Raw genomic sequence first — 27606 nt, 5'->3', positions numbered from 1 at the left:
AATCTAAGTATGCTTAACAGAAGTGAAATTACAGTCTGAATATCATGATAAAGGTAATACAACCTACCAGGTATTTCCATCCATGTTTTCAAAGCTTTTTACAATGGGAGTTTAACATTTTCACTGGTGTTTTACAGATAGAAGAGTGAGATGTAATAAAGGAAAAAAAAAAAAAAAAAAAAGGGTGGACCTGGCCAGGGAAAATCCTGTTCTAGGAGCTGACAAGACCAGAATATTTAAGACAAATATAAGGTGGGAAACATGGTTCATTCACTTCAGAACAAGATCTTGTACTTCCATCTGTTACCCCAACTACAATAATACATGATCCACCTCAAAGGGGTTATAAAGCAATAAGAAAGCTCACACTAAAATAATCAGAAAGCTGATCTAAATCTGTTGGACGATCTCTGTCCATAACAGATACGAGGTTAATGTGTTTCTAAAACTGCATTTAATCAAAAACATGGAAGTGAACTAGGAAGTTTTGTCACATACCTTTTCTCCCTAATGATTTCAAGGCAGGAAAAATATTTTTGTAATAGTGTTGCCACTGCTATTGCTATTATTATCTGTAATAAAATTCATCATTTGCCTACACCTAACAAAGACAGTCTCAAAACCACATTGTTTTACAAGTTTTTAAGTACCTGCCTTGTTATGAAACAAATATGAAGACTTTTTTGTTTCTTTAAGTATGTATAATTTGTATCTCTCGATTATACAGTGCAAATATACCACACAAAAGCATAAAAACCCACACAAAACCAAATATTCTGGTTCCATTTCTCATTCCCCAAAAAAACCAAAAATTATGCAAAAAAATCTACTAGAACAACAAAAGGACAAAATTTCAATGTTACAAAAACAATGTATCAGGTAGTTTGCTATTTTTTTTATCCAAACATAAAGACCTTGAAAGAAACTTCAAAGAGGCAAAGACTTTGGTGGATTCAATATTCTGCAAGGTCATTCCAAACACAGGTTTACTGGGAACAGAAGGCCTCTCACAGCCCCAGATGCACATAACATATAAAACAGAGGAAGAACAAACCAGCCAATTTCAACTGCTAAAAAGCACACAGAATATTGAAATGTCATCTGGCTGCACAGGTGTCCAGATTCAGAATATCCTTCTACATGTTTAAACTGATAATTCTCTATATAGACATTTTGATTTTTAGTGAAGCTAAATTGGGGAAAAAAATAACTGAGGGACATACTCAGCACAGCTGACATGCTTGGGTACTGATTTTGTTTTCTCTATGTAATAGAACATAGTCTGTATAAACTATCATTTATTTTAGCTAAACCTGCCACATGTAATTTCCAAAGAACCTATTTTCATGCAACTTATTTTTCCCCTACAGCCTCAAAACCTGCATTTATATCACCTATAGGTCAATACACAGGTCAATCTACTACAGCCACCTACAGCACAGTGGCATCTATACATGGAACAAAACTTACTCTTCCAACAGTCATATTCTACTTTTTACTTTTTTTCCCAGTGCAACTTTCAAGATACTTAAATGATACTTCATTCTTGAAAAGCATACTCAGAATTACGGCTAAAATAATAAAGACATATTTTGAGGTAAGAAAACAAATCCAATAAATGCCTACCTGAACCCACTGGAGAGGAGCCAACACTAAGACTTTGTAAACTTCCATTCCTGAGCAAAGTTGGAGATTTCTGAAGACCGGAGCTTGTCACACTTCCTGCAGCAGATGCCACAGATGAAGTTGGGGAAGCAGAAGAAACTGAAAGATGGGAAATACTTTCTTGACTTTTATTTCCTTTGGGTCTACCAGGCCCATGTTTACTTTGCTTATTTCCTTTCCGTTTCTTCTCTGTTACAGTTTCTTCTTCTATTCCAGAAGTTTGAGCTCGTTTGTATGCTGTAGAAGTAAGGCCAGAATTACCTATGTCTCCAGGTGAGCTGTCAAAGTTTTTAGATTGGGAAACAGCTGACGATGAAGGGAGACCAATTAAGGAAGTGAAACAATTGACACCCCCCTCTTGACTCCCAGTCTCTCCTTTATGTACATCTTTGGTTGACGAAGCCTGTTGAGAATGCGTGAAACTATCACTTCGCAGATCTGTGTCTGTAAAACTCAAAAAATCCTGCGGAGATTGAACTGAGCTTCCAGAAGATGACTTTATGCTCCCAGGAGTGCCCAAAAAGCTTCCTAAAAAAGAAAGTAAAGAGAAGTACTTTTTTCCCCCCCTGTAGTTAATTAAAATTGATAGAAAAGGTTAGTACCTTAGAATACAAAAATTTGAAGTGCAAGGACTTTATGAGAAGTGTTACCAAAAGCTAAAGAATTTATTTTCAAGGTAACTCATTGCTTCTCATGCTGATCTTCACTCTACTGGATCCGATTCTCAGGTTCCTATCTGAGATTCAGATTTGAATTTGGGGCACAAACAAGGTGAAAATTAATAAAAGGAGAATAACAACTTCGCTGCTTAGATAACTCCTACATCCCTCATGCTTTGAGGCCACAGCAAACACCTGGTGCAAGTCAGAGCACTTCTTATTTTAAACATACACCTATATAAAAAGAAGGTGGCTGATAAACATGCTATGATCGCATCTACACTATGCGTACAATATTCCTTACCATTCAGTCTAAATCACGGGTCTGACACAGGTCAAGGGAACAGCAATTGTACTTAACTTATTATCCTGGCTGAGGAGGTGTTGCACAGAAGTACTTTTCAAAACAACAGGAGAGGAAGTGGAGAAAAGTGTATAAAATTGGCATTTTAAGTTTTCTTTAGCACTGTCAGAGAACCAAAAAGATCTTTTGCATAACAGAAATACATTGCTTCTGTAATACTTGGACCGCAGTCATTTCATCACTGTGTTAGTGCATGCAAGGCAGAAATGGAGCACCCGTAGGAAATACAAATATCTACTTCCACTGAAATTCAGTAATTTTATATGGGTGGGTGCATGTGGGTACTGTTTCGTAGAACTCAGATTGATGATGACTGTGAAGAAAATATTACTAAATACGACATTAGATATGAAAAAAGTCCGTTACAAATTACTGTTTCACCATTAGTAGTCCATTAAACAATATTAAGAATTCCATTTAAAATATAATTTACATTAATACAGCAATTTAAAAATCATTAAAAAGTTGTTTTGTATCTTAAACAAGTTACATCAACTTCACTTAATGCAGCTTTAAAGAAAACAGAGGCACAGAGTAAAGATCTCTTTTGCCATCTGCTGTGAGCAAGATTTTTTCTTTAAATGCAAGATTCCAGAAGGCAATTTTGAAAGTTTTGAGAAATTAAACAAAAAGCCACTTCATTTTTTTCAAGCAAAAGTAAAAGCCTGAAATACTGAAAGAGTTCTAGAAAAATTTAAAAGTGCTCACTGCATAAACAAACTTAAAGAAAGAGAAACATCATAAAGCAGAAAGGACAGTCACCTGCTACACACCATAGTGAAAGTTATGGAAAAACAATTACCTTATAGAAGGTCTAGTTTGCTGTGTTTCAAAATAACATGTTTTATTAGTTAAGTAGTAAAAATACTTTTAAAATTTTTTTTATTCTTTCTTCATCTCTGACGAAGATGTCAAAATAAAATTAGCTTTTTAGAAGTGTCAACAGTGCATTGAGTGTGTTTTAGCATGTTCAAAACACCAAACTTTTTGTATTGCATAAGCTAAAGAAACTGTATATACTTGTCACGTAATCATCTTCTGCTTATATATTCAATGACAAAAAAAATAAAAGTAAAAAAGGTTTTTCCCTTTGAAGAAAATGGTATATTTTAAATGGCTGCATCTTGAAAAATTATTTAGGGGTCACTGCATCCTATACATTAGGTAGTCCAGTTTCATTCGAATATGCACTAACTAAAAAACATCAGCATTATTCCCTTAAAGAGCTAAGACCGACCCCTATACTCAAATTCATATGTTAAACTTTACCCCAGACTAACTTTTCAGCACATAAAGAAACTTACGTTTTTAGCAGTCAAGGAGAATACCTTAACAGTCTGAATAAAAGCGTCAGTTTTGGCCTTTCAAGATGCACAACCTCCTTTTTCATGTTATGACAATGAACATTTTTTCCCTGAAAAAAGTTTTTTTTTTTTTCTCCAAAGTGAAACAATGCTCTCATTATTGAGGATAAAGGACGAATTACTTTTCAAGTTTTAAATATGTTAGATTTCCAATTCACGTCAAAGCAGAAGTCATGTTACAACGTAACAATTAATACCTTGCTGAAAAGGGCTAGCTGCAGTCACAGTTGTTCCTGGATTTCTTCCAGCACCAGGCTTTCTTCCCCTCTGACCTGAGCTATGACCTGCAGATTTCTTCCCTTTGCTCTCTGACCCTCTAGCCTCTGAAGAATCTTTTCCACTTGAAACGTGTGTAGGAACTTCCTGGAAATTTGCATTTGTAAACCGAGCTGTGGTATCTTCCAGCCGTTTCAAGGAGCCTGACATAGAGTTGTTGCTAGTGCTTGTGTATGTCTAGCATTTTGATAAGATAAAAGAAATAAGACAAAAGAAACAATTAGGTCACACAAAAAACTGTAACAAAAGAACTGTTTAAAAGAACCCATTCTTTCATATAAACTTAGAAGTATTCAAATAACTAAGGTAACTGCCATCAGTAGGCATTACATAAACTGAATTGTTAAGATTTTCAGCAAACCACTTAAGCACATAAAACTTCATTTTGTGGAAAGAAAATGCACAACAATAATGTCAGCTTTGGTTGAAATTGTAAACTCATTGAGGTCACTGGATTAATCTCAGATCTATGGTTACACAGTCTTTATATTCTATTTTAATAGGATATTTTTATTTTACTGCTTAAAAATAAAGATTTAAAAGAAAAGAATGAGACTTTAAATGCTTTTCTGAAAATACAGGTTTTATGCAGTTTGTTTTGTCAAACTGGAAACATTCCACCAGCAGTGGAACTGATGAAGGCTTCAGAACTTAGGAACATGCATTTTTAAGACTTTATAGTCTCAACACCAAACCAAAACCAACTCCACCAAGCCCAACTGCCCCTTATGTCTCCACTTCTCATCATCACACTAGGATTCCCTGCCATTAGAACCATCCCATTCAGCCAGTTCCTTAAGTATCATCAAGTAAAGAAGACAGGTGAGATCTAGGTGCCCAAGACATGTGCAGGAATGACTGGCTACCTACTACAACCCTGCTGGCCTGACAGAAGCAAAAAGCATAGCATACTCTTGAGCTCCCACTGAAGATTTCTTCCTCACCCCCCACCCACCCCCAAGAATTTTGGCCCTTCTCCTACACCCATAAACTCTTCACAGGACTTTCAGCAATTTTATCTTTAGGCCTGTTATTCTTCTGTTAAAATTTTGCCAGAATTGTTCATATTGGTGAACAATGGTGAAAATAGGTTCACAGAAAGTAATTAGGTGAGCAGGGAAACTGTGCACAGCATTAGGAAACCACACAAAGGAATATAGTTGTTTTCATAAGAAAAAAAATTTTGGACTTGGGATAGCAGAGTTTTAATATCAGAAGAAAGAAAATTAAAGCAAAAATTAGGAAAAAGGAAATCATATTCTGTTGTTGTTTATACTCAAACCAGCTAGTAAGAGAGCCTTTTGACTATCTAAAGCTTCTTCAAACCTAGAAGCTACTCATCTGTTCAAAACAAGCTTGGTTTGTTTCTCAGTTCTTTATAGAAGACAGTTTAAAATAGTATCTAAATATCTCCATTAAAGACCACACAAACACATGCCTCTCAAAACTGAGCACATACGCAAGTTTTCTCTTCCCCAGCTGGGATGCTTGCTGAATTTAGGCCTACAGCAGAATATTTCCTCATCTTTACACAGCTAGTACAAAAAGTTTTCCATATTTTTACTAAAACAGCTAAGACATTTACATGGAACTCACTCTGCAGTTGCAAATGCCAGAAGAACACTAAATATGCAATCTTTAAGGAAGACAAAAATTTCAATCTATTTGCATCCTGTCCTGTATGAGTTACTGGGGGGAGCAGTAGCATTTATTTGGGGGGAGGAATCAACTTGGACAATGCTTCTTTCAAAACACAGTTTTCATGGAAATTGCTTTACTTGAGTCCTACTGCTAGTCTGCTGGTTTAGTATTAGTTTCTACTGTGATTTGTTTTAACTTGTTCCATGCAAACACTGTAAACAAAGCTAACATGGGTACCACTTTCCAAACTACAACAGCAGATCCAAATGACTCCGAAGACAGCAAAGGAATACACAAATCTGAAGGATTCAAACCGGTTGGGCTTCATGCAGAACAGGCCAATGTAGAGAACAACCAGACTCACTCTTCAAGCATGTTCCCCATTAGCTTACATTAGTCCTGCAGCGCTCCAACCCACTTACACCAAATCTATGTGACCTAGCGTACTAAAAATCCATGCAAAGACAATGCTTCTGAACTCTTCACTCATGAGTGAAAAGAGGTAGAGCACATCCTCAGCAGAAATCCAGTATTTAAAACCTTCATTTGGTTTTTGGACAATGATTCAAATTAAATTTTGCAAGTTCCTCTGTGCCACTTGAGAGAAGTGATTCTACTTAACATCTGAAGCTGAAACTTTGATATACTAACTCACCTTGATTATCATTGTGTCTTTAAGGTCCACAAGTAACAATGCCTCCATGTTAGCATTAAATTAAGAATAAAAAAATATTTCTTATTTTCATGCTGTTCAACTACTGCTTTTTCTTTCCTTCCTGTAGCAAGTAAGACAGCTCATAATAAAATTAATCTTGCTATACAATGTTCTAAATGAAAAGTATACATCATTATGAGCATGTACAAAGTATCTGTAAAGTATCCACCGGGATGAAGCAGACTGCATAGCCCATCTAAAATCCAACAATTTTTAGTAGCAAATAATTTATTTTAATTTACCTACCTAAAAGAACCAGGCAGAACATAGCCCTTCAAAAATCACAAATATAGCCCTATTATGGACTGCAATAAAAATATATTACAGACTCTCTGAATAATAGTGGAAAAAAGTCAGCTTGAGTCTGTAAAAGTACAATGTTAAAAATAATTTACCTCAAATTCATATTACTATACTGGAAACTGTTTCTAATGACGATGGAGCCAATTCTAAGGTAAGTTTAGTGGTTAACTTTTTGAACTATTACAAAGTCCACAAGTATGCTCAATTTTTCCTGAAACTGATGTGTCACTTGGCCCAAGTTAAGAAACAGTGGTTCAAATTTGGGTCATTTGAACAAAAGGTTTCCAGACATGACATGGTTTTTTCCACCCAAAACAGAAGTCAGGCTTTTTCTAGGATCCAGGATTTCTCCTCTTATGCAATTCCTTCCTTTCCTAATCCTTATCTCCTATCCACTCATTTGAATATTAATTGCAAGGATAATGCTCTGTAGAGACCAACAATCAAGAGTTTGATGTTGGGGGGGGGGGGTGCCATAGGGAAGAGAGGGCTTTGGTTTTTTCTTTTAAAAAGGAAATTAAGAGTTTAAGGTAGCTCTGCAGACTGGCCAGGGCTAGGAAATTACAAATAGGCATTAATTTGCACATACTGTGCAGAGATTTTATTTGACTGCAAGCCTGAATCCTGCTCTTAGCAGATTTTGGAGAACATGCACGCACATTGCGGTTCTGCTTTTGAAAATTTTCCTCCAACAGGTATTTCTGTTTTGGAAGGTGCTATAAAGCACACTCGGAGTTAGCATGTAGATTTTAGTATCTTGACACTAATAGGATGCAACAGACACTTGAAGTAAAATTGGTATCATTTGGTCAGTATTTTTCCCCATATTATATTCCTTACTTTAAGGAGTCAACTGCAACAAAGTGCCCTAAAACAGATATGCGCTAAGAATCCACAAGATATGCAATAAGATCTAAGGTAAAACTGCAGCACAAACTTTAGATGATTAAGCTATTTCATTCATACAACTTACCTACCTCAAAACAAACTGTTTTTCTAAAACGTTAAGCTCTAAAAGACAAAGGCTTAACATAAACGCCGCAAAAAAAAAAAAAACCAACCCTATTACACAATGGCAAAGTTATATTGGTTGGTTTGTTTGTTTGGAGTCAGGGAGAAAGGATCTGAGGATGGAGGCAAAGCACCTTCAGTTATTTAATGACTGACTCCAGCCTCTGCAGTCCCTGCTCCCAGCAGCACATGCCTTTTAAATGGAATAGGCTACTCGAGGCCCCCCCCTTCACTCCTCACACTCCAGTCAGTCATCTTCCTCCATTTAAGTACAAACATCCCCCGAAAAGGATACTCCCCTGATGCTGTCACCCAACACCATTCCTTGGTTTATTTGGGAGGGCTTGACTAGCTAAATCATGAATGTTAATCCTGTTCTCAAAAATCAATCGGTATTTGCTAGTCTAATTACCAAGCTAACTCTGTGTGTATCAGGATTCCTTTATGCTTCCCATAAACACATTTGCAGGTTTTTTTCCTAAAAGCTGACTTTCACATTGCCAACTCGGTGCACAGAGAGCTACTGTCATTTTACACCCCACATATATCACACTCTGTGCCCTGAAGAGTTATACCACCCATCTGCAGCAAATCGTAAAACTTCTGGGAAAGCTTCAGATTTACAGTAAAGCTGTAATAATGATTCTTGATATACACAGTATGTCCCAAGGCTTGAGAAGCCTTTAGCCCTCATACAGATATATAGGCCAGTAGTCTTGCACAGAGAAAGGAAGGACCACAACAGACAACCATCCCCTAAAATGCCAGATGGTAAGAGAATGGTCCAAGCAAAAACCAAACAAAAGGAAAAAAAAAAAATCAGCACACATCCACATAGCCCACAAACACCTCACTACTGTAGGATTGTGATGCTATGTCATACCAAATAGAGATTTTTCTACTTATTTTATTCCCTTCTGTATCCCACTGCAGTAGAATCTGATCACCTCCCTCGAGAACCACGGCGGGCTGATAGTGAGGGTGAACTGAGGAGGGTTATCACCATCATCTCTACCATTACAGATAAAATTCAGTCAGCTCTACTTTCTGTTTGCAATATCTTTTATTTAGTTACTGGTTACAATTCAAAAGTGTATCTTTGCGTACATCGATGTGTTGGGGTTTTAACTAAAGCATTTAACTAAAGTGGTCTGAAGCATTATAAAAAGAAGAGAAAATGAAGCTGATAGCTTAGACAGAAAGAAACACAGGGTGTAAAAGGTTAAAAGAAGAAAACTACCAGGAGACCTGTGGATATTTAAATTCTACAATTAATACTTCTGGTTTAGTTTAATTCATTTATGATTTAAGGTCTAGAATTAGAGAGGTTCTATTCTCCTTAATAATTGCTATACATAGATATATAGTACAACCTTGATTAACAGTATGGGCCACAACTCAGCAACGCTCTCCTTTTTCACTTGGATTAAATAGACGTCTGCTAAAAATGGGATTTTACTCTTGTTCACCTTACTAAAGTGTACACCATTCCGCCGTAAACTTTGTAATTAGGAAAAGTCATGGGGGAGCAATTAGAAAACAGATTAGCAGAACACCAGAATCCAACTGTCTTCAGCATTAAAAGCATTTTCTAATTGGTAGGACTCCAAAATAACCAGTATTTCAATATATTTTCTTTAACTTCTACACAAATATACAGCACCATCACTTTTCATCAAAACTTTTAATCATGATTAGACAATCATAGTACAAAAGGGATATATTCAAGTAAGGTATGGTCATAGGTAGCACAAAGCCTGACCAAAAATTGTATCATCTAAAGGAAGTTCCCACACAAGAAAATAATTTTACAGGCAATTAATTTTGTAAGTTGTCTCAGACTCAAGAGGAATGTGTTCAGGACAAATTAATAAAATGAAATTTAAAAAAATCACATGGACTGATCAGTACTATTCAAAGAGTTCTACAACAATTTCACTAAAAACTGTCACACTGACTGCAATGTCTAACCGCTCTCAAATCAAAACAGTAAAGTGGCAAATGGACTCTACCTCTCCTGGGTTTTTTTTGTTTTTTTTTAATAAAGAGTTATTGAGAGCTTCAGAAAACCACTGACTAGTAAGTCTCACTTGACATAATAGTGCCAAAAAGAATACAACAGAGCCAGAAATAAGACTAGTTTATCAGAAGTGAGTCACAAATAATGGGACATTAACAGGTACACATCCTCAAGTTAATACTCCTACTATTGAGAACAAAGAAATATCCAAAGCATTCTAAAAACTAACTTTCTTGGTGGCCATTATTGAAGTTGATACCATTAGTTATCCAGGGACTACAGAAAGTTGGTATTTCAGTTGTTTTACCCTCTCCTGACAAGGTCTTGGTGTACTGTATGCAAATAGACACATTTGTTGAATACAACCAAACTACATACAATTAATCAAGTTTCAACTTAAAAACAGTGCTCTCTACATACTGACGGCTAATTAATTCAAGCCATGATTCCCTGACTCAGACGTCAAACATTCCCATAAGAATAGGACAAATGTTCTCCAACTTCCAAGTCAGAAAACACATTTGTCAATACTGCTGCCCACTTCGTAACAACACCATTAGTGTTATTTTTTTGGTGGACAGTGAAAGTGATTCTTGTAGCATAGAAGGAGAACAGTACTTATTATTTAACACACTACATTGTCCCTTGAGTTAGATATTTGCTAGCACATTAACAGGATGGAAAGACCACAGAACCTAATGGAGCAGACTGCTAAAAAGGCAATGTGATATTACAAGCAAATAAAGCATAAGCTTCAATCTCCTAATTACCAGCTTAAACACTTACGGGTTCAGTGACAGCTCAGCACACGCAATTGAATTTCAAAGGAAAGATTTCTCTACAGCTTCTCAAATTATTAAACATAAGTCAAGGAAATAAAACTTACTGGCCTATCAGTGGCACCTGATTGGTGCTATTAAATAACTCACTATTCAATTACAAACACCTATGCCTTTCTTCATATTATAAACTTCAAAGTATTTTAGGATTTTACATTATAGGAAAAAAATACCAAGTGTGTTTGATAATTACAGAATCTATGCCATTTTAAGGCTCCGGTATATACACTGGAATGATTACATCGTGGAAGTTCAATATAAGTAAAGTGGAAGAGAAGGAAAACACATTGACTTACTTTCTCTGTAGTTACAGTAAGAGATGGAACCAAGGACGGTGAGGACTCTGACTGCTTCTTATATTTTTGCTTGTGTTTATCTTTCTCTTTATATTTCTAGAAGTTATAAAAGAGAATATAACCTAAGTTCAGCTTCATCTTTGACATAACCCATTTTAAACAGCATCAAGTGTTATCAAAGTTTGAGAGAGATAGTTATAGTGTCCTGTACTATTTTAATGGAAACAACATTGTTTGGAAATTTTTATAATATAATTTTTAAGAGAAAAAAAGGTATTTTTATTTGCTTTCAAAATACACAAACTGAAATTCAATTATAGCCAGCATTTATGAATCCACTGTTGTTAATATCCATCTTCCCAATGATCAATTAACAAGCAAAAGAAAGTGCATTAAAAACAGAGACGTGGCTTCTGCTTCAGAGGTCTTCCTGCATTTCTGCAACTGGACAGTATTTTTGGTTGGGATATTACTGTAAATTAATGCAAGGCTTTAGCTTTGGCTCCCCTACTGACATCTCCATGCATAAGAACGTGAAATATTATTTAGATTTCATTCCAAAAGGGTACAGTTTATATAGTAAGTATATTCCATATTAAACCAAATAAAATACGAAAAGCTATACAAATCATGTGTGCTTTCTAAAGATGCTGAGAATTAAAAAAAAATTTAACCGCAACATGAAGCACTGGCAGTGTGAACGGAATTGTGCAAACAGAGAGAAAATAATTTTTTAACCCAGAGCCTTTAGAGTACAGTAGAAGTATTCCATACTGATAGAAATCAATTCTTAGAGGATTACGGAATCCGATCCAAACTGTATTTGTTAAATAATTGTCGTGGCTTAACCCCAGTCAGCAACCAAGCACCGCACAGCCACTCACTCACCCTCCCCACCCACAGTGGGATGGGGGAGAGAACTGGAAATTTGAAAGTAAGAAAACTTGTGTAAGAACAGTTTAACAACAACAACAAGAATAATAAAAAGGAAGACAACAGAAGAGAGAGAGGGGGGAACAAAACCCAGGATAAACAAGTGAGGCAACCACTCGCCACCCACCAAACCGTGCCCAGCCAGTCCCAGAGCAGCAATCACTGCTCCCTGGACAACTCCCCCAGCTTATATACTGATATCATACGGTATGGAATATCCCTTTGGCCAGGATATCCCTATTGCCAGAAAAAGAACAGACGGTTGGCCCTTCATGGACAACTCACTGCATGCTTCGCTTTTGCAAGACCTGCTCTGACCAGCCACAACTAAAAAAACAAAACAAACACACAAACAAAAAAATTCCACAACCAACAAAAAAAACCAAAAACCAACCCCACAGCAACAGCTCCCTAAGACAAACATCTATCCAGAAAGCCACCTGGAAACCCACCATTCTAGGGAAGGTAATGATATCAAATGTCTTGACCTTGAACAAGCTTTACTGTAAGGAAAAAAAGGGGCAGACATTACTCTTAACAAGGACTGAAAATAATATTGCTAGTAAGGGAAACCTAAGGAGCCCGAAGGGCAGGCAGAACCCATGTATCCCATTTGTATATTGAGACTTAAATTTTTTTAAGATTCATAGGCATGAGTTTAAATGTTCCAAACACCTGCATTTTAAGATAGTTGCAGAGCTGATAAATGCAATGCTACATTCTGTAAAAACAGGATTTAGCAGCAGAAACACTCCCAGGAAGAATACATTAAAAAAAACACAGGGCCAACTACAAAATTGACAAAGCAAACTTCAGTCTTGGTTCACAGATAGAGTAGCTCAACAGACCAGACTCAAGCAGCTCCTGGAACCTTTCTTACTGTAAGAAAAAGTAAGGCATGAATGCCCTGGAGCCATTGGGTAAGCAGCTGTGACATTATTCATCCTAGAACTTGAAGAGCCCTGATTTATGATGTAGCTAAATACCAATACAAAATACCTAGAGTTCACATGTCATGATTAATCAGAAAGCTTTATCTATCACTAGGGATCTCATTTTTGGCTTTTGTTTCTTATTTAAACAATTATGTAATACCTTCTTAATTCCAATAGCTACACGCTGCAAGACAAGAAAACTAATATGATGCAAGATTTCTGGAATGCTCTAGCACTTTCTGTACATTGCCCTCTTGTGGGGTAGGGGAGTGGAGAATGGGGGGGAAGCACATTTTGCTTGCTTCTGTTTCTTCCACGAAGATTCAATCTACAAAATTACTGTACAACATGATTTCACAAATACAGGATGGTTCCAACTCTTCGGTTGTTTTAGCTTATATACACGTTGGATCAATCTGAAGATCAGCACTTGCTCATTCATTTCCTTTAAAGTACTTTCAGAGGAAACTTTTATTAGACTACTGAATGAAAATATCACCTCACTGAAACATCAAATTAAGGATACGTGTATAATTTTATCTTAGCTCTGATCTGTTACCTACAGAATAAGTGTTATCAAATCTATCTTTCCACAGTTTGGACCTCAGTGTCTGGAAAGACTTAATAATGCAAGTGAATGATAACTTTTCCAGTACACACAGAATGGATGTGTTCAGCTTTTCTCTAATGGCTTTATTAATTCGTAACATTTACACATGGAAGTATCATTTGGCTTGTTCAAGATATTTACACTTATTTGCAATTCATTTTTGTTTCAGGAACTCACAGCTTTCTCTAAAGAGGTTTCCACAGTACTTCATTTCATTAAACTACACTCTGAAGTTCAGCTTTTAACAGTTAATTGTTACAGGTGAGGGGGAAGTTTCCTGACCCCTCTCTCACCTTTCCCACACTGTTTAGCCTGTCAGACCTTCTGTGTGCCAATTCAAACTGCTAAAACAGCAGCAGCTGCTGCTAGTTAGTTAGTTGCTAAATAGTTAGTATCCACTAACCAAAGTGGATAGCTTTCTGCTGTTTTAGTGCGCTAGGTTAGTTCAGTGAAGGAACATGAGGGACAGACAGTAACACGGACAAGAAGAGGCAGGTGCAGAACAGAGAAGCAAGAGCTCACCTGCCCAGGGAAGAGGAGACTAACCTCTATTTTGAAAGAACTAAAACACATGCACACTATCAGCAAGCACCAGCGCTCAGCCCTTCAGACAAAACTGCTGACCCTGAAGTATTCCATTTTTATCACCCTCCCTATTACAAAAATCTTAACCCCTCCACTACCTTTGGTTGTCCCAAGTTTTCAAACCTTAATATTTTTTGAATCTATTTTCCTTAGTGGTTCTTGTAAGAAAAATCATCTGAACATATAAATCACTCATTTTTCAGCTGGTGTTTTTGATTCCCTCACTTATCCAATGTATCAGAATGTTCTATTAGCACAGAGCACTCAGACTGGTGCTTTTAGCATCCATGGATCTTCTGCACTACCTGTCACTGAAGCTTGTAAATCCAGAGCTGTCACCATCACAACTAATGTCTTTAATAGAAAGCTGTGTGTATTTTTTGCTAATGTCCAATACAAGACCTGAGTGGCCTCTTATTTGTGACTAGTAGCTATTAGTAGTCCAACCATAACAATTCCAGAATGAAAGATGCCCATGGTCCACAAGTTTCAAATTCAAATCCTAATTTATCTTGTTTGGACAAGAACAGTCCTAGCTCAGGCATTCATATATCTATCATTTTATACAGTATAAACCACAGCAGGAAAACTAAATGCAGTAGCAACGTTGCTGCAGTCACAGTAATAAAAGGATATAGGCACAGCGTAGTTTACAGAGAGAGGCAGAACACTACTGCCAGCATTATTCAAATATATACATATTCAGCTCTAAGCACGAAACTTGTTAAGCACCAACCCTTGATACAATTACTTAAGACTCAAAAACCTCACTTCACTACAAGGATAATGGTCAGATTTTTAACCGTCAATGGTAAGACCACCCAAGAATCGATTATAAAAATGCCAGCCAAAGCTTCTCTAAGGTGCAAGACTAAAGCACAACTCTTATTCAGAATAAGCTCCTCTTCTGATATTTAACATTAAAATATGCTTTTTCTGTTAATTACAGTTTAATATTAATGGGTAGTGATGGATACTCAGTGTTAAACACTTGAGTAGCACTTCATAACTTCAAATATGGTGCAAGACTAACTAAATCAAGGCAACTATTTATTGTCCATGCTCACCTTCATTTATTCCTATAAAAGTTGCAAGTACTTAAAACTTTAAAATATGTATTATAATACATATTGTGAAACGCTCCACTGTCTGCAAGGTAACTTAAAGATACCCATCAAACATATGTCAAGAAATAGGCAGACAGAATGGCAGGCAAAAGGAATACTTAATTTTCCTGGCTCAGTCAGCTTAACATCGCAGATCACCTTTAACTGCATATGGTCTATCAGCACAGAAAACATTGTACCTGGTGAACAGCATATACATACAACTTCATTAAAAAGTATCTGGAAACTGTTACAAAGGCAACATAAAGTACTAATCATCTTGTATTAATCTAGGCTCCAAAGCAAAGAAAAAGGAATATCTTACAGTACCTTTTGCTTCTACATCTCTCACAGTTATAGCTACAGAATTGAAGTGTAGAAAGATATATTGCTCAAACAGAAACAAAAATCAAGCAGTAAACTTAATGACCTATTTTTAATGTTCAGGTGTCATTTAGTTTTCAAATTAAGACAAACAACATTGCATAATTTTCTCAAGCAAGAAATGCTCACATTTCTTTGAAATTCAGCTTACTTTTACACCAGTTACGCGAAAGTTACTCTCCTCTATCTTATAATGTGGCAGAGTACAAACATTGAGGAGTTAAGTAAATGGCGCTCCAATACACTGAACTTGTAGAAAGATCAAGATCATAATCAGGCAAAAAGTCTTTTCTTAAAATTTTGTGAACATATTGATGAAACTGAAGTAATATGTAATAATAGCATAAATAGAGTAACACCTAATAATACCTCAAGTATATCATTGCAATTTTTCAATGAAACAGAAAGTCGTCTTTGTTGATGCCTGCAGACTAAGGAAGACATCCAGATTAACAACGTGATTTTTCTTTTAAAAAAAACACAACTCTTGTTTGGTGAGCATAGTAAGAACTTACTATGGTAGAGATCTACTCAAGATTCTGATTCGCCCAGTATTATTCTAGTGACGCCTATAAAAACCATGGTGAAGTAGCAGCTCCATGAAAGAAACAAATAACAATTTCTTCAGATAAATGTTTGAAGATTTTACCACCTGTGGAATTTCAGCTTTGCAGTCTACAGAGACAATTATCGCTGCTACTAAAGACTATTATTTCATGCACAGGTTCTGCAGGCATCAGGTTTTGAGTTTGTTTTCTTTCCTGGTGAAAGCAGAAGACTAAAGTGTGTACTTTGAGGGAAAGCGGACAGCTGCAGCTAATGCAGCCTTACAAAATTCTACATCTTACAGAGTAGTTTTTAGGTATACCTGAGGTGGTGTGTTTATCATTTTGATTTTACAATAATTAACTAATTCCAGGGGCCAAGCTTAATACTATTACAGGGTGTTTGTTGTGCTATGGTATACTAAAAGCATTACCCTTTTTTTCCATAATGAACATGATGTGTTATTGTAAGTTTAGAAAAAAAATACAAGGTAGTCCAATTAGTAATTCCACAACAAGCATGATCACTGAAACAGAAGTTCCTAGTTTTCCTCTTACTTACTTTTCTTAAAAGATAATTTAAATAAAAATGAGCTTATCTGCTTATATAGTTCTTCCTGACCTCCACAAGAGATAATTTTGCTGTGCCATCTATACCAAGCGGTACCAGTTCCAGTGGATTACATGCAGTTCATTATCAGGCTGACACAGAATACAGCACAAATTAACACAGAACTTCACCAGGCAACAAATCAAATAAGATCCCACCTTTGCTCTTAATCCCGCAGACTTTAAAGATATATATATTACTGAATACACTCAGAGCAGCTTTCAAATGAAATTTTGTTTGCACAGTCACACTCTGTCAGTGCTCTCAAATAACTAGATTTTCAACACAATTTGACATGAAGCGATATGTTAAAAAAATAAATTACACTCCTGCAAAGCCAGTAAAGAACAGGTGCCCAGAAATACTATTCGTCGGCACCAGCAGCAAAAGACTGCAGCATGAAGTCACGCCTTTCTGAACGCCAGGAAACCCCCACAAAAACTCAGTCTTAGGAACAGGAACTAGGTTATGCAGCTCATAGACAGATATTAAAGACCATCTATAAGCTGAGCCACATATGGTATATGCTTACTGACTAGTTTTTGGAGGTGTTTTAGAGGCATTCTTCTTTCCCTCTGACTGAACAGAATTTGGAAGAAGTCAACATGGAAAAGCATCATCATTAGCATCCATGCCATACAACTCTCATTTGAATGATAGCTATCTAGCGTTACCTCAATAATTAAAATAGAAGTAATTTCAAAGTGGTTGCAAAACACTTCTGGTTATCTTTAGCATTCTTACAATTCTGCTTTATACGTCAAGAACAGTTGAGAGTATTAAACTGTCAAATCTATTGAACTGATTAACAAAAACTTTAAAAATTAATAAAAATGCAATGGGATACTGCCTTACTGAGGTGAGTGGAGCTTTTTTTCCCCTAAAAGGTTACATAAAAACCCTTATGTTCAAACAACATCATCATGAAATGAGGCAATTAACAGACAAATGACATAATTAGAATTGCCTTTGCGACACTGCTTTATACAGTACTATAAATTGACTCTTCAGGACTAAATCAGAATGATATTTTTTTTTAAGAGGAAAAAAAGGAAACCATTGCTTATGCAGCTGAATGGTAACACAAAGAACTGCACTTTGTTCTTATTTTTGCCATAGAACCTTATGGGATAAATGGCAGGTTGCTTTTATCTTTTCACAGTCAGTTATTCGGATAGTGAGGAATATGTTCTTTTTGCCTCTTCAGTCACTACTTCTCACACATTTGCAGTCTTTAGTAACAAGTCCTTTTTTACTTTGCATCATATGAGCCATCATCGCAATGGGTTTTAAATTTCCCCTTCCTGCTCAGCCCAGACCAAACCACTTCTAGCAATAAAGGAATTTGTGTAATTCAGCTGCTATACAGTAGTTACTTACTATATAGTAAATTCACATTTTCAGAAGTCATAAACATACAATGCTAGTACACTTGCCTAATTTTCACAGAAGTGGCAAGAAACACTTCCCAGATATGTTTAAGTTCCTTCTTTAGTGCCTTCCAAAGATAAGGCTGCCAGGAACACTAGCAAAGCAAGGTATTTTTCCACAGCCTCATGGTGGCCTAAGTTATTCCCTAAAAAGCTTGAGGTAAACACCTGGGCCCTGAAAAAAGAGCGATTATAACGGGATGTCAAGCAACATACTACCAACCTGAATTACAAGGCACACAACCTCATCTCTAATAATTTCTAAGTAACATCTCTGCCACAGGAACTAACAATACTTAGTGCAGAAGTAATTAGAATATAACTAAGCTGTTTATTCTGTAGCTTCAAATTCCTCATTAAATCAAACGAACCAACCTTTGCTGATTTTTTAATTATATCCTTATATATTTGCTATCGCTTTTGTAAGCACAGTGCCCAGAAAAGACTAAATACATATTACAAAGGAAAACACATTTTCAACTCAGTGTCTGTTTACAGAAATGACAGCTACCCATATAAACATTTTCAGACCAATCTCTTCTTACTGCAGAATAATATTTTATATGCAAACGGCTAGCTTTTGAGGTCCAAGCAATAAAAATGGTTCCAGTCCTCAACTCGTACAGCTTCTGCTTCGCTAAAGGGAAAGCTTTAAGGATGCCTAAAGATCAGACTATACAAATTTCCAAAGAAAAAGATGAAAGATGAAGTAGAAACTACAGTGTCTTTACAGGAAGGGGGAAGACACCACTGTATCTGGAAAGAAAGATATAGATATCTACTATAGTGTGACAACAATCTACATTCCAAATAGATTTACAGCAGAGGAAAATAAGGAAAATCATCCTAAAAAATGACCCTACTCCTCCAAGATACACTCTATATTTCATGTACTATATCAAATAAGTTATCATGTGCAGAAGGAAATAAAATTTACCAAAACAATGAACCTCCACCACATACGGTTCATTGCCTGAAAATTAGTATTTTGCAAAGCACAGATCATTCTTTAACTACAGAACATGTAAGATTAAAAATGTCAAACAAAACATCTGTAGCCACAAAAGGTTAGGCAATTAATAGCTAACTGCAACTTTTTCACCATTTGGTGCTTTTAACTAGAATAGTGTTTTGTTATTATACAACATATAAAGCAAATTAAACTTGATAAGTGAACATGCTATAACATGCCAGGAGAACCTCTGAAAGTGAAATAGCAGGTTAGCGTCTCGAACTGCATTGCTTCACTTGGTATTGCAGATCATGAGATCTTCTGGATTACAATGTTTCGGTTCATGAAAGGTCAAAGAAACTTCAATGTCATATTTCTAAAAAACTTCAACTCACAGAAGGCAGCCAGGACTTGCAAAGGCAAGCCACAACATTAACCATTCCTAGAAGATCCATGTCAAAACACTTCCAGAGCAGGAGAAGCTGAGCAGCTAGCAGAAAAAGTAGCGATACATTGGCTGAACACACTCTGTTAGAAAGTCCCTCCAAGTATTCCCTGAAGATTTTACATGTATTATGACCTGAAGAAGCATGGTACCTCCAAGGTCACTTTAAAAAAAAAAAAAAACACCAAAAAAATAAAAGGTGGGGGGGGGGAACCACCCCATACCCCCCCAAAAAAAAACCCAGCAACAGGTTTTTTGCACTGCTCAGACATACAAAACTGAAATTGAGCCTCATGCTCTAACTCAAAGTTTCTTCAAATCCAACTTCAAAGTTTTGTCAATGTGAATAAAAATCCATGCATGTATTTCTGACAAAACATGACCTGAAATATGATAGTGGTGAAAAACTAAGCAAACTAAGAAAAAAATATGGCAAATATTGGTAAGGTTTTACCTTGCAGGTAATTCTCTAGTCTGTGAATTCAAGACTGGTTTTTTCTACCAAAGTGTTACTAAGAAAAGAAGTCCTGCCAAAGCCCTATACTTCTGTTATTTCAGTCATAAATTTTTATTTAGGTGTACAACCACATAGCAATGCACACTCCCTTCTGCATTACGAGATGAAGATGGAACTAGTCACCTACATCATTAACCAGATCTAAAGACACTTTTTAGAAGATTATCCAAGAACAATGGAGATCAACATCCATCCAAAGTGGAAGTGAGCTTTAAAAACCAAATCAAATACTAAGGAGACTAAGGGTCTAAAGACTGACATTTGTTACTCTATTTCCTGTCACTATAAATCTAGCCCCTTCATAAATACACATTTGGTCAATACATTCTTTGATTTCAGCTTTTATGTAATGATTTTGAATAATGCAAAACTATGTCTACCCACACCCGCAGAAAAGTCTATCAAGTTAGTTGTACATGATGTGTGCAGGTGAGCAGTTTTGCACATATTCTTAGAGGGCTAAAAAAGAGCCAAAGCAAATTTGCATTACTGTGCCACTGTGTTATCACCCTGAGTTAAATTTAGATGACAAATTTCCCAGGGACAAATATTAATCTAGCAGTAATAAAAACATAAATAATCATTATGATTTTTTTTTTAAATATGTGAAGTTAAACTGTTAAAAAGAATACACCCACAATAGAAATTAGCAGTCAGTTATGTTCTCTGTACCCTTACAGGAAGATTCCCAGGTGAATGACAAGGTATTCTGCCATTGCAGTGGGCTTGACCACCAGTACCAGCAAAACGTGTCAACAAGAGATGTCAGTTCTTTCATGAGGATAGAAAGATATAACAGGTCGAAACATAAAAAGTTAGATGCACCTGTTTATCAATACACTTGCTGAAATGTCTACCCGGTTTTCCTTCCCACCTAGTCACAAAGGCTACACAAAAAAGAGAGTCTCTAATAGAAAACAAAAGCAAAGGAAGCTGCATGGAAACAGCCTTCTCATTGGATGTGTTTCAGTGTGCATCCCAAAACTGGTAGTAAACAAGAATAGGAAGGTGCATGTACAAATGCACCTGAAGGATGTTTCCTCATTGGACCCTAGTACCTCTAGTTTATCACCTGTGTTATTTATTATTCAGTGCTTCAGGAACAAGATTTCCCTTACACTTTTCAGCAAAAATTAAATTTATCAGAAAGTGCTACTATTAAGCAGAAGTGCCACATAATTAGCAACGACAAATCCACTTACTTTTTTCTCCTTCTCATGATGTTTATCCTGAGAGTGAGAGGAAGAATCACTTAAACTTTGATCATATGACCTATTAGATCCCCGTTTGCTCTTTTTCTAAAAAGAGAAAATACATTTATGGATAGAGAAAAGGAACCATTTGAATAAATAAAAAGTATAAAGCATTTCAACTGATAAAATGCCTTGCTGCTTGCAGGAAAAAAAAACTTCAGTTCCTGAAAAGCTGACAAATTACTAACACTAATAACATTAACAAGACTACCCAAAGTATACCAGGAAAAAAGCCTATCCTTGTACTGACTTTTACACCTCCCACAAATTTGCAAGATATGCTTTCTACAAAGAAATGACATGTGCCACTTTTTAAAGGTTAAAAGACGCTAGACACATTTTCAAGTTTTCGTAACATAAAACAGAAAATATGCTGCTCAAATGAGCATCACATGAAGCCACAGTGGTAGCACTGCCACATGCTTGAAATGTATTGTGAGGTGGCTGCCTTATGGCTTCACGATTATTATTCAAGTGACCTGTCTGCAATTTTTTCAATAAAATGCTTTAAAAATGGGACACAGAATGCTATAATCACATATGCATTTACAAGCACCAGACCCGTATTTCCGTAATGATTGAGAGCCTAGTCTGGGACTGCAAATACTTTGTGCTAGGCCAGTGTTCAAAATGTTGTTTTATCATAACTGAGGTAGCGTTACAAAGACACTTCAGGTCAGCGCTTTGACAACCTAAGTTTTCAGTGGTACAGTAGGTATATGCCACTCACCATCTTCAGTAGTAAACACTAAACACCTGCATTTACCAGGCATCGAGAGTCACAATAATCCTAAAGAAACACTGAAACACTTAATCTTGCCAGTCTTTACTGTTCTTACCACTATAGTTTAGTAATCGAAAGCTAACTAATTACATGTCAAATATGGGGTTATGTCTTTAACATTCAACTTGCTTTTTAAATAAACATACATGTTCTCAGTCACAGTAGCACTGGAACATTCAAATCAAATGCATAATAGTGTAAGAGCTTGCCTTCACTGCTAAGTAATAGACCAATTTTGTTCTTTTTGTATACTTAGCTCAAGATAACTTAAAAAAAAAAAATAAAAAGCTTAGTAAGGGCCTAGAAAGCCCTGCCTTATCTTCATTATGAAGCAAACTAGGCAATATTCACAAGAGCACAGAGCTAACTTCACCAAGGTTATCTTCTAGAATCCTAAAATGGATCATTGGCCCCGTGTTTTTACCTCACTGTGACCTACTCAAAAGTCACCCAAGTAGTCACCTTTTTCAGCAGTGAAAACATGCAATCAGCAAGTTTAACTACACTTACAGCACTATCTGAACTTAAGTCTATAAAATTTAATTTTCATAATTCAATATTCATAAATAGCATTTTTAAAACATTAGTAAGTCCTTCAAGTCCACACACACACACACGTACACAGAAACAGACATCTGGAACTGTCAAACTGATAAGAAGTGATAGGAAAGACTCCAGAGGTTTAATCCAAAGCCTAATGAAATAACTGAGAAATTCTGAAGATTTTCGTTTCCTTATTTGCTTTTTAAAAATCAAACCTCGAGGCACTTCCTTGAGGTTGAGTTTCAGAGAACTTACAGGCAGGGAATATCCACTGGCTACATAGTGAGATATAGAACAAAAGGAAAAACACTTAAAAAAAAAAAAAGAGTAACAGGAGGAGAAGGAAATGGAGGGCTTCTTTATCCTCTAATATACAGGAAAACAAGTAATATTTTCTAGATCATTCCAAAATGGGCTAAATTCCTAGAAGCCAACTAATCAAATAGTAAAGGAAAATATTACAGGAACTTAATGAAAAAACCACTAAATGTGCATGCTATTTCTGGTAGAAGGGAAAAACCCACACATCTAGAAAGTAACCACTTAGAAAAATATTTTCAGTTAGTGCTCTGTAACTGTGATTAAAACAGTGTTTTAATGAAATACAATCTACTTTGAGCTACATGAAAACATTACTTCTAGTGTTAATGGTCATTCAGAGTGAGACAATAAGTCAATGACATTTATTTACAGAATTTTGAAAATACGTACCAGTTTACTAAAATGGTATTTACAGTAGCCACAGTATTGGACATTATCTGCACCATTGCCTTCTTCTTCACAAAGAAGTCCTGCAAACTGTGCACTAAAAATAAACCAAAAAACATTCAAGAAAAGCATTTTTACATCAGCTTGGATCATAGTATCACGGCTGATAATGGACTCATACTTTTATCTCCATTTAATAGAAGAGATTTCAACACAAGTGACTTCTAATGGCATCCAAGCACAAAATCAACATTTGTACCCCAGTGAAAACCATGTATGGTTTATGCTTTGGCCTGATGGCTTTTTCATAGTCTTTAAGCCAATCACACAGGCTTACAGCTTGAAAATCTGCATATATTATGCAGGTACTCCCACAAATAAATAATCCAAGTAATTTACAATTATTCTTAGCTCAAATTCAAGCCAAAAATTATCTACTGTAATAAGTTTTTAACAAAACCATACTGTATATCCAAAGAAGAAATTTTTCTAAAGTTGCATACATCCTTCTCTGCTTTGCCAGTAAAACGACTTTTTTTTTCTTTTAAATAGAACTTCAATAACATAATCAATTAAACCATATTAATTGGTTTAAAAGACTGTGGCATGTTTATTTCTTTTAAAAAGAACAAGGCTGACAAGTTTCCCTGCCTGGACTAATTATTACCTTATTCTACTACATTTTTTCAAATCAAATTTGTTTTTTACCATTTGTAACGTTGATGAAACTCTCTTTATCAAAACCAACTTAGACACTGAAAAACCAAATCTTCAGTTTAATTTTCCATATCATTTTTATTAGCATAATAATGCAATATTACAGTAAAAATGATGCACCATAATATTTAAATGAAATAATATATAAAGCAGCTTGTTTTCATTGCTTTTTAAAATCACTTTCCCCTCACTTACACATTATATTCTTGGGCAATCCAGAAATACTGTTTCCTGAATACATGCACACCTACAGCAGATGCCAACTACAGAAAACATTTAACAGGATCTCTTTAAGTGAAGATTTATCATTCTAAGCTTGCCATACAGACACAGATGGACTCAAGCTCATTTTTTTCTTAGACATTAGTTTTGTTGACCCAAAATTAATACACCTTGCCCTGAATCTCTGCCTCCTGTAGTTTTCACATTTTTCTTCCATTTTTTTTTAAATATTACAGAAGCCTCTTAATATCCTCAGTCACAGTACTCTGGCTAGGTATCATTTTATAGCACCTACCTTTTTTTTTTTTTTTGGTATCAAAAATTTCTAAAAACTGGCAAGATAAATATTTTCGTTTTTAACCTAATTCTTATGGTCTTTATGGCACTCACTGAAAACAGGGTTTTGGAAGAAAGAAAAAATATGAAAAGGACTCGTATGCATGTTTTGGGGGGAAAAAAAAGGAGACCTTTTCATCCAAATACTGGGACGTAGACATTTTTTCACATCTGTAAGTAACCTCTTTACATGGTATGCATGCTTTTAGGGACACAATCTGTTTTCACCATTAAAAAAGCACTTGACATTGATCACACCTAATGAAAAATTAGATGCTTATGAAAGAGTAAAACCTGGTAGATAGTCAAGTACTTAAAAGGGAAAAAAAAAAAAAAGAAGAGTTGCCAAGAAATCAGCACCTAAGTACAGAATTATATATTTTAGGATCTGCATAAGACATTCAAAGTGTCACTTGATTACACTGAAGAAAATACACTTAAGTAGGTGTGCAAATACCATTTCCCTGACTGAGCTGGTCACGAAGCAGCATACTGGGGCAATAAAACAGGCAGATAAATCTACAGGTTATATAGCTAGACAGTCTGTGTAAATCTGCCATCTATCTACTGCAAAATAGCTTCAGCTGAATTGGGGTGGGGTGGGGGCGGGAACCAAGCAACCAAATAATGCCTCTAAATTTTGGGGTGGAACCCCTTTTGCCTCCACTTACCTGTTGACATATGGTTTAATCTAATTATCCAGACTCTCTTAGAGGTCCATGAAGTGAGACAAGGATCTCCCAAATGCAAGCAAAACTAAATATCTTAAAGTGGAATGAGTCAAAGAGTGGACACAGCTGTTTGCTGCAACAGCTATACACAAAACCTAAATGAATAGTTCAGGATATACGTGTATCATTTAGACAAAACCACTGAGGTGAATTACCCCTAAATGTTTGGAAATCTGTACCAGAATGAGCCTAGTGCATTTTTATGTATAGCTCAATAATTTTTCCCACTGATTTACCAACCACAGTTATACAATGTCTTCACATTCCCATATCCTATAAAATATCATCCAAGAAAAAGAACATAAGACCAAAAAAACCACTAAACCTTATTCACTGGAGCACACGGCATTTAATAGAACCCAAGGGAGTATCATTAGACAGCTTTTGCAACTCATAGCAATGTCTGTGCTGCCACTGCCATATTAATAGTAAACTCTATTATAAAGAAGTTAGATATTTCTACACAAACCACTTTACTGTATTTCTTTACTCAGAAATATACTAAATAAAGAGTTTATTCATTACACTGTGTGCACTGATTCTTTCTGGAACATCAGAGATGTTAAATAATAAAATATACTTACCACGTTACATGAAAAGCTTGTCGACATCCATGTTTATTACATGTCATACAAGCACCAGTGGCTGCTTTACTTTCTCGGCCTTGTTCATCACAAATATAGCATGTCTATCAAAGAGAAAACACTTAACATGATAAGCATACAAATAAATTCCATGTTACTCACAGGAGTTTCTAGGGTGAGAACTACCAGATTTTGGAACCTCTTTACAAAAGCCTTATTACGTTTGTTTGCAAAAGGAGATCACCTGGTAGACACTTGGGATCTGTGTAACACTTCACCGCTAAAACAGTACCAATACTAAGGTTACTTAAATTCTATACCACTATTCAACTAGCCAAACAGTCAAACAGCCAAAGGTTAATAGCATTAGGCTTCAAGATTTTCCTTGCTTTCAAGTTTGTGTTTACATCCTTTTAGGTTGCAATGATTTTCACATTCATTTAACATTACCTGTATTGGTGGCATTCAGAAACACCAAATTAGACTGAGTGCCTAATGGTACAAGATACCATACATACACAGACATGCACTTGTCTACAAAATTACATACAGAAAAACTGCAAGCTTAAAATTTTATTTGTACATTTTGTAGGAGGAGTTTTCAGAAGTCTCATAGCATGCTTCAATATTCATATGATGCTCAGTTACCTTTAATTAAATATGGTGTTTAACAGAACTCTGCTTTAATTTCAGCATGACTTGGACAGCCCCATAAACCCCTTAGAAACTAATCAAGCAAGAACCTTCTGTAAACAAAGCTTAAATTAGTATATCAAACCCATTTCAAGCTCAAAAACAAGCTAAAATTAACATAACCTGTCTAGTACTTGAAAATCTTTTCATAGCATTTCTGTGAATTTATTTGTTTTACTGGGATACTAGGGCAATTTGTAATATTTTCAAAAACATTCTCAGTAAAATGAGAAAATAAAAAAAATAAGAGAGAAAGAATCCAAAATCTTTCTCATTATTCAATCCTTTTGGTTTGTTGTTGTGGTTTTTTTGTTTTAATATATGGCCAATAAACATAGATATATGCTGCATGGACACTCACTATTATGCTAGACATCACTACAATCTTTCACCAGCATTTCACGTAGAAATATCAAGCAAAACTAAGTCTTCTTCCATTTTTCTTAATTGTCCTAATTACTGAAATGCCATTTAAAGATACTCTATATCTCTAAACCTGTATCTATCTATCTATCTATATATATATGTATACACATATAGATTCATATGACGTTTATGTGTAAAATTTAACAATTTAAGAACAGATTCTTAATGAAAGTATCCTCCTCCAGCATTCGGGTAGTCAAGTGCCTGTTTTTAAACAAGAGAGAACCTTACTGAGGTAACAAACGTCAATGGTACACTGCTACCTCTGTAGAAGTCCCATTATAAGATCTTAGATAAGAACAGATAAACTTCCCCCCACCCACCCCACCCACCCCCCCAAAAAAAAATTGTCTACATTTAAACTGTAACTGAGTTATTGCAATTGTATCACAACATCCCTTCAG

At 35.7% G+C, this 27606-nt stretch overlaps 1 protein-coding gene across 9 annotated transcripts in view; it reads right to left on the bottom strand.

The window, feature by feature from the left end:
- MLLT10 (MLLT10 histone lysine methyltransferase DOT1L cofactor) overlaps positions 1-27606 on the bottom strand; it is a 137745-nt gene that overhangs the window by 60316 nt on the left and 49823 nt on the right. For 8 of the 9 annotated variants that reach the window (XM_064444772.1, XM_064444773.1, XM_064444771.1 and 5 more), the window contains 6 exons: positions 26084-26187; positions 23497-23590; positions 21408-21503; positions 11154-11249; positions 4250-4505; positions 1627-2193 (listed from right to left, as the gene is read on the bottom strand). In XM_064444772.1, the coding sequence (XP_064300842.1) occupies positions 1627-2193; positions 4250-4505; positions 11154-11249; positions 21408-21503; positions 23497-23590; positions 26084-26187 (1213 nt within the window). The remainder of the gene's footprint in view (positions 1-1626; positions 2194-4249; positions 4506-11153; positions 11250-21407; positions 21504-23496; positions 23591-26083; positions 26188-27606) is intronic. The other variant, XM_064444774.1, reaches the window with a different exon arrangement.

Source organism: Phalacrocorax carbo, chromosome 2 (assembly GCF_963921805.1).
Source record: "Phalacrocorax carbo chromosome 2, bPhaCar2.1, whole genome shotgun sequence".
In the NCBI taxonomy this organism is placed as follows: domain Eukaryota; kingdom Metazoa; phylum Chordata; class Aves; order Suliformes; family Phalacrocoracidae; genus Phalacrocorax; species Phalacrocorax carbo.
The sequence above is the reverse complement of the archived record's forward strand: the minus strand, read 5'-3'. Positions and strand labels throughout refer to the sequence as shown.